This window comes from Patagioenas fasciata, chromosome 2, assembly GCF_037038585.1.
Source record: "Patagioenas fasciata isolate bPatFas1 chromosome 2, bPatFas1.hap1, whole genome shotgun sequence".
Classification (NCBI taxonomy): Eukaryota; Metazoa; Chordata; class Aves; order Columbiformes; family Columbidae; genus Patagioenas; species Patagioenas fasciata.
This window is the reverse complement of record NC_092521.1, coordinates 89791969-89799233: the sequence shown is the minus strand read 5'-3', so window position 1 is coordinate 89799233 and position 7265 is coordinate 89791969. Positions and strand designations below refer to the sequence as shown.

Genomic DNA, 7265 nt, shown 5'->3' with positions numbered 1-7265 from the left:
CAATCTGGTACACATGAGAATAAAAATTTGCTTAAATGTAGACATTTTAATGGGACATGAAGTGGGCACAGGGAGGAAGTGATACTAAGCTTCTGGCATGAGAAAATTTCATTCTGAGCAACAACTCCCAAGAAAACAGACTGTGTGAAACAAAGTTGAAATGGAAGTCCCCATTGTAAATTCAGCTCTCAGTACTTGCCAAAGACAGAGAAAATCTCTGCCCATAGGGAATGGCTGTCCTTGTCAAAAAGCACAAATCCATAGAGTTCCGAATATAGGAATTCACCCAGACATGCATTTTGCTTCAGTGATCAAACTCTTCCTCTCCTGGTCTAAATGCATTTCCATTAACCTCTTTTCTTACAGCTCAGTCTCTAGCTGGATTTCTTTCAACTGTAAAAATATACATACTGCAATTAGCCAACCTTCAGAGACTGTAGTTCATTTATGCATGCTAGGCACATCTCCTACTGTGAGCAGCCCATCCAAAGAGAACTCTTTGAACTGGTTTATTGTTGCTCATGTAGTGTATTGCATTGTCCAGTTTCATCATTCCTGGCAAGGCAGCACACTCCTGCAGCTTGCTACAGGAGGAGGAGCAGAGATGATGAAGCACTTTGTCCAGCTGGTGTGCTGGACATCTCAAATGTACAAATAAGCTAACTATAGGACTTTCCCAGTCACTACAGAGAGACCTTTATTGACCAGTTGTGCTTATATGATCTCCTCTGGAAGCCCTCTGTAATCTAGTTAGCAGTCGAGGCGGTAAGAGGGGGAAGAGGGGGAAGGTGGGGCAGAAGGCAGAAGAGATGGTAAGAAAGAATTCAGTGGGGGAAAAAAAAAAAAAAAAAAGCAAGACCATGTGTGACGCACCTTTGAATGATGTTTGCTGAAGTGTAAAACCAAATCATAGTTTAAAATATCGTGGAGACAACATGACTGGATCAACCAAAAATTTACCTGCAACCACCAGACAGTGTAGCATTTTACTACATTTAGTAGGGAATATTTTTAGAATTCATATCTTGAGCAAATTGCAAAGGACTACACTACTGTACCTCTAAGTACCCATTGGCACACTTTTACTATTTCTGAATTGAGTTGAATACTGCAGAAAATGGGAAGCAAAGTTGAGCATGTGATTTTCAAGCAACCATTCACGTTTCTTTCCCTTTGTCTTTGACAAGGTACTGTTTTTGGTAGGAAAAGAGGGGGTCACACATCAAAAAAATTCCTGCTCTGCTGCTCTAAAGAGGAAGAGACTTTTCATTTTAGAACAAAGAAATAGATTTTTTCTACATTGCTTCGCTAGAGGTTTTTGGAGGTTTTTCTTGAGGTGATGGGGGTGGAGTGTTTGGCTTTGCTATAATATAGCACATCAAAGTGCTTTTGATGTGAAGTTTACTTAACAAAATCAGTTTTTCCGATGATTGTGTTAATCTTTATAAACCTGAAGGCGATACTGTGCCTTTTAAAAAACTATAGCAGGAAAAGACTTGAGGTTACATATACTCTCAGCGGTGAGAGACGGGAGTAGTTGGACTATTTTGCCACTTCTTACAACTTCACTTGCTGTTTAATGGGCAGCAATAGCAATGGGCTTGACACTGCTCTCACTTGGGCCAGAAAGGCTCTGTTTAAACTAGTCCTTCACATAAGCACCTTCGTATGTTTCCTCCAGTAAGAGTCACCACAGATTTCAAGGGCCAGTTTACAACAGGCACTGGGAAGCAGCAAAGGGGCCTGGAGCTGCAACAAGAATCAGTGTTGATCTTAGCTCTCTAAGATCCCCGTTCCCAGTCGTTAATAGCTATCTTTTTGTAACTGTATTATTTTAAGCACAAGCTTCTGTCCCCTCTTAAATGTTGCAAAACCAGCTTTGCCGTCCACTCCTAGTCTTGAAGTATGGCTGTGAAAAAGCTTCTGTTATGTCTGATGTGTTTACCTACAGCATTTGAATGACTTTTTAAGTTCTTTGAATAAAGATAAGAGACAATGTGTACATTTTCCACACAAATAGTGAAACGGTAATAAAATAAACATCAAAGGTAAGCTAGCAAATCATCGCTACTTCACTGCTATTTACAACAAAAGCAGGAAGAGGAAAAAACCTACCCTCACCATTGGCATCACCTTAAAAAATAGAAGTTTTGGAAGGAATTATAGCTTTTTCCCATACCCTTTAACACAAATATTGGCACATACAGTTAATTAAATGCTTTACTGAAAGATCTCCGTTTACATTACATGGAGACAACAACAACAAGGAACCAAGAGAGGTCTCCCTCCTCTTATTTTTGTCTTTCTGAATTGCCAGCATTTCTGAACTGGTACAGCTTTAGTGAGAACAGAAAGACATAAAACCTGTTATTACAGTTAGCAAGAGTACAACCAAAAGGACAGAAGAACTTCTCATGGTTCAGCATTTACCATTCAAGACCCATACAGACTGAAGAAACGGCAAAGCTTTGAAACAAAAGGCAGGTGTGTGGGGGAACATATATTCTGTTCAAGAGAGATCAAGACAGAAAGTAGTGCTGTTTGTTTCTTCTGTAAGTCTTCTAAGCCTGCCTTTTTTCATGCTCCTCTCCAACACCCCTTAAGAACCCAAACACAACAGCATAGTCCTAACCGAAGTGATTCTGCATCGAGTATTTATTCTAAAATAAGGTCCAATTTAGAAAGACTGCTTTTGGAAATATGGAGCAATCCAACTCTTACTCCAGGACACAAAATTCAATGTGTATATATGAAAAATAAAACACAAGCACCACACTAGATTTCTGCTGATGTTTTTGTTTTGTTATTGTTTTGCAGACGCTGGCGCTACTGTCGTATTAAGTCAAATGGCATTTTGCAATTGACTTTGAACAGTGAGTAGGATAGGACTGAACAGAGAGTTTTCAGAGAAGCTACTGCTGAATGGCTCTCTTCATTGAGTTGGTCTGTCCAGCACACTGTTGAAAGAGGCAAAAACATCTGAAGGAAGGTAAGACCTTGTCAACTGAAACCAAATTACAAACCCCAAAATCAGGAGTAATTTTTCTATAAATAAAAGTGTCTAGATAAAATTACAGGATATTTTTTGTCTCAAGTTGTACAGAAAATTTACAGATCTACAACACAGAAAAAAAATCATTTTTAAAAAACACATTAGAAGGTTTTATTGGAAAGCGACAGTTACAACAGAGAAGTTACAAACTCACAATCCAGAAGAGATCAAGCAACACTACTATCTGCACATTAACACGCTTAAAACTAAGGTTAATATTTTACTAATTATCCCAAAGCAAAAGCCCACAGCATTGCCTACCTGTCTACCTGTTCCCATTTTGCCCCTGCACCGGGTGTGGTTATGAAAGAAGAAAAGGGGGGCCAGGACGGTAACGACTTTGCCAGACTACATAAATTACTAGGAATTCGCAACTACGAAGCCGTGTACTATTTTCCAACAGGTTGTTGAGCTGTCACATTACAAGTTGTTTCTATATACGGCGCTATTAAAATAAATCACTGCAATGTAACAGGTTCTGCTCTGCCACCTATAAGTCATTCTGTATTTTACACCTGGGAGGCGGGCCCGGCTCTGCGAAGTCGCGCCGAACTGCTGCTTCATTCGAAATACCCGGGAAGGGGAGGGCCCTGGCAGGAGAAAATACAAACAAGTTTCGTAAAATAACTTTCCAACAAGACTTCGCTGTCATCTCAGCTAATTACGGCTCTGATACGGCTTATTAGCGCACACCTACCTTTGCTACCTTGCTTCCCCACCCACCACCCTTTCAGATCTTTGTCCTGGCTCCGCCTCCTGCCGGCGTTATAATGGGCTGGTCTGAAAGTGGTGGAGAGACACAGAACCACAGGGGAAGAGAGAGATAATGACAATAACACTAATAACCCTAATAACCTGGCTGCTGCCCGCGCCGCAGCGAGGAGTCAGCCCAGTGTCCCGGCACTGACGGGGGCCGAAGCCGGAGAGAGGAGTGACCCTGACGTCCCTCGAGAGCTTTTCCGCACGGCCGGGGAACGCCGGACGGCACCATCGGCAGCGGCCCCGAAGAGGACCGGGCTCGGGGGGACGCGGAGAGGAGCTGGCTCCGGCAGCCGCTCGCTCTCACCGGCCAAGCGGGGGCCTTATTGCCCCTCCGCGGCAAACCGCTCTCCTCCGGCCCCATGGAGCAGCGAGAGTAAAGAGCGAGAAGGACTAAAAGGGGTCCGGAAAGAGAGAGAGCGCCCCGGGTCAGGGAGAAGGAGGTGGAAGCCGGAGGAAGCGCCCCGTCCCCCGCGTCGCCGCCAAGGTCGGCTGGGCACCGCCGCCTGTCCTCGGCGTCCACCAGCGGGGAAGGGGGTGAGCCCCCTGCCAGCGATCGCCGGGGCGGTCGGGCGAGGCGGGCGCGGAGCCCCGCTGCCCTGTCCTGCCTGCCTCCGCGGAGCTGTCCAAGCCGGCGCGGGGTCAGAAACCTCGTGGGTCGCCTCGCTGCCCCCCGCCGCCCTTGAGGCCTCGCCGAGGGGCGGGGGTCGCGCCCGCCCAAGGGAGCCGCGGGGCGCGGGGGGGCTGCCGGCGCCGCCGCCATGAAGCTGGAGGTGTTCTCGCAGCATTACGAGGACAAGCTGAGCGCCGGCAGCGACCAGGAAGGCAGCGGCTCCCTCTCCCCGGCGCCGGTCGAGAGCGAGCTGGGGTCGGACGGTGACTGCGCCGCCAACAGCCCGGGTGGCGGGTCCGTGCGGCCGGGACACCCCCCGCCGCCACCCCCTGCCCCGCAGGCGCCGCTGCCGCCGGCCGAGAGTGCAAAGGGAAAGCCCTACACGCGGCGGCCGAAGCCGCCCTATTCCTACATCGCCCTGATCGCCATGGCCATCCGCGACTCGGCCGGCGGCCGCCTGACCCTGGCCGAGATCAATGACTACCTGATGAGCCGCTTCCCTTTCTTCCGCGGCGCCTACACCGGCTGGCGCAACTCGGTGCGCCACAACCTCTCCCTCAACGACTGCTTCGTCAAGGTGCTGCGCGACCCGGCGCGGCCCTGGGGCAAGGACAACTACTGGATGCTCAACCCCAGCAGCGAGTACACCTTCGCCGATGGTGTCTTCCGCCGCCGCCGCAAGCGCCTCAACCGCGCCGCCCCGCCGCCGCAGCCCGCCCGCCCCGCTGCCACCGCTCCACCGCCGCCGCCGCCGCAGGAGGCGGCCGGAGCGGGCGCCGCGTCCCCCGGCGGTTCCCCGCGGTGCTGCTGCGCCTCCTCGCCCTGTAACTGCGCGCCGGGAGCCGCCAAGGAGGCAGCGGTGGTGGGCGGCGGGGCGGCGGCGGCGGGCGGCGGAGGCGCCAAGTTCTCCAGCTCCTTCGCCATCGAGAGCATCCTCCGGAGGCCGGCGGGGCCCCGCGGCGCCCCGCAGCAGCCGCCAACGCACACCCGCCTCCTCTGGCCGGCACCGCCCGCGCCCCCGCACCTGCTGCCCGGCCCCTACCCGCTGCTCCCGTACCCACCTGCCGCGCAGCCCCCGCCCGCCGCCGCCCTCTACGGTGGCGGCCTCCTGCAGCTCTGCGCCTACGGGCTGGGTGAGCCGTCGCCGCCGCCACCGCCGCTGCTGCTGGGGGCCGGGCGGCAGGCGCTGGCCCACGCCGAGCCGCCGGCGGCGGAGCGGCCGCGGGCGCCGCTTTTCCCCGTCGCCCTCCCAAAGGGCGGGCGGGGGCCGCCGCCCGGCTCACCACTCTACGGGCCTCTCCGGCTGGCCGGAACTCTGCAGCCGGCGGCGGGGGGCTCGGCCTCGTTCCATCCGTACACCGTGGAGACCCCTCTGGCTTAATGGAGCCCCCCTCCTCCCCTGCGAGGGGCCTGTCCGGGGAGGCGGGGAGGGGGAAAGGAGGAGGCTCTGGATCTCGCACTTTAACTCCAGAGGCGACCAAAGTCTCCAAGCAAAAGCCTCGGTGACTGTGCCTTAGTGTAATGACAGTGGGTTTAACTTAAACAAAAAAAAAAATATCAAAACCACCAAAATAACTGTCGTTTTGGACATAGCCATGAGCCTCAAGTGCTTCTTACTGTTCGTTGAGACTACTTGACTTCAGCCACTCCCTCTCCGCCTCCTTTCTATCCCCACTCTTGTCCCCGCATCTTCTGCCACCAAAGCCTTGGGCAGCGGAGCAGGGGGTGCCCCCGTGGAGAGGCGCAGCGGTGGCAGCCGGGGGATGCGCTGTGCATTCGGGAGGGCGGGGAGGAGGGAGGGGGACCGGGGCGGCTACCGGGAGGAGCAGGGAGAGAGAAAGGGAGGGGGCCGGGGGCTGCTGTGGAGCCGTAGGTCTGTACTGCAAAGCGATGCATCACTGTGCCAAAAGAAACCTTTTGTCCTGTCCGGCATCTAGCATTTCGTGGGAAGGGAGGACATTAAATTATTTATAAAGCAGTGTTTTTAACACAGAGTGCAGCTTTTTTAATTAATTGTGTTCTTGGGGGGGTAGGGACGTGAGAAGGGGAAGGGCTCAAGGAACTGTCAGGCGTTGTCTCCTGTACTGGTTGGCGTTGTACAATTAAGGCCAACACCACTACTACTGGAAAGAGAATAGTAATTTTTTTTTCATATTTTATTTTTATGTTTGTATGTAATACATGTGCGCGTGCATTTTATTGGCGCTCGGCCACGATGTTTTTCCTTTTTTTTTTTTCCTCCTCTCCCCCGAATAAAAGTTGTCCTCTAAATAAAGACAGTAATAAGGAGAAGAGCGTGATGGCTGTGCTGGCGTGGAGGGAGGGGAGCCTGCCGTGGAGCAGCCTTGGCCGAGGAGCGCTTGGGCTCCAGGGGCTGCCCTTTTCTCTCCATCCCTCCCAGCGCATAGAGGTGCCGCGTACGGACCCGGCTTATTTTGACCACGGAATGTAAGAGAGGTTCTCCTCTCGGGGTGCCGCCAGGTTTGAAAGCCCTCTTCAATTCCTCGAGTCAACTCAGGTTTCCTCGCCGGTGCTCAGCCCTGCAGAAAGGCTGAAAATTTGCAGGCTGGTAGGCTGGCTGCCCGACTTGGGGGCAGCGTGCGTAAATCCTGCGCATGTGGTTGGTTTTTTTATTCTTTTTCCTTCTTTTTCTTGTTTTCCGCGAAGGACAGCAGACGAACTGTAATCCTGTTGTCATTTCTGGGTCCAAAAAAACACTCGCTTCAGGAAGGTCGTTGGCACGATCGGGCTTCCAGTGCTTCTGGTGGGCACAGCCTCGCTGGCATCTGCAGCAGCGAAAACTCAGCAGGGTAAACGCTATTGAATATTTGCTGGTAATAA

At 52.0% G+C, this 7265-nt stretch overlaps 1 protein-coding gene across 1 annotated transcript; it reads left to right on the top strand.

Moving 5' to 3' along the window:
• Positions 1-3835: 3835 nt before the first annotated feature.
• On the top strand, positions 3836-6201 carry FOXQ1 (forkhead box Q1). Its single transcript, XM_065832305.2, has one exon. The coding sequence runs from the start codon at positions 4573-4575 to the stop codon at positions 5803-5805; it is 1233 nt and encodes a 410-aa protein (XP_065688377.1). The 5' UTR covers positions 3836-4572; the 3' UTR covers positions 5806-6201.
• The last annotated feature ends 1064 nt before the right edge of the window (positions 6202-7265 follow it).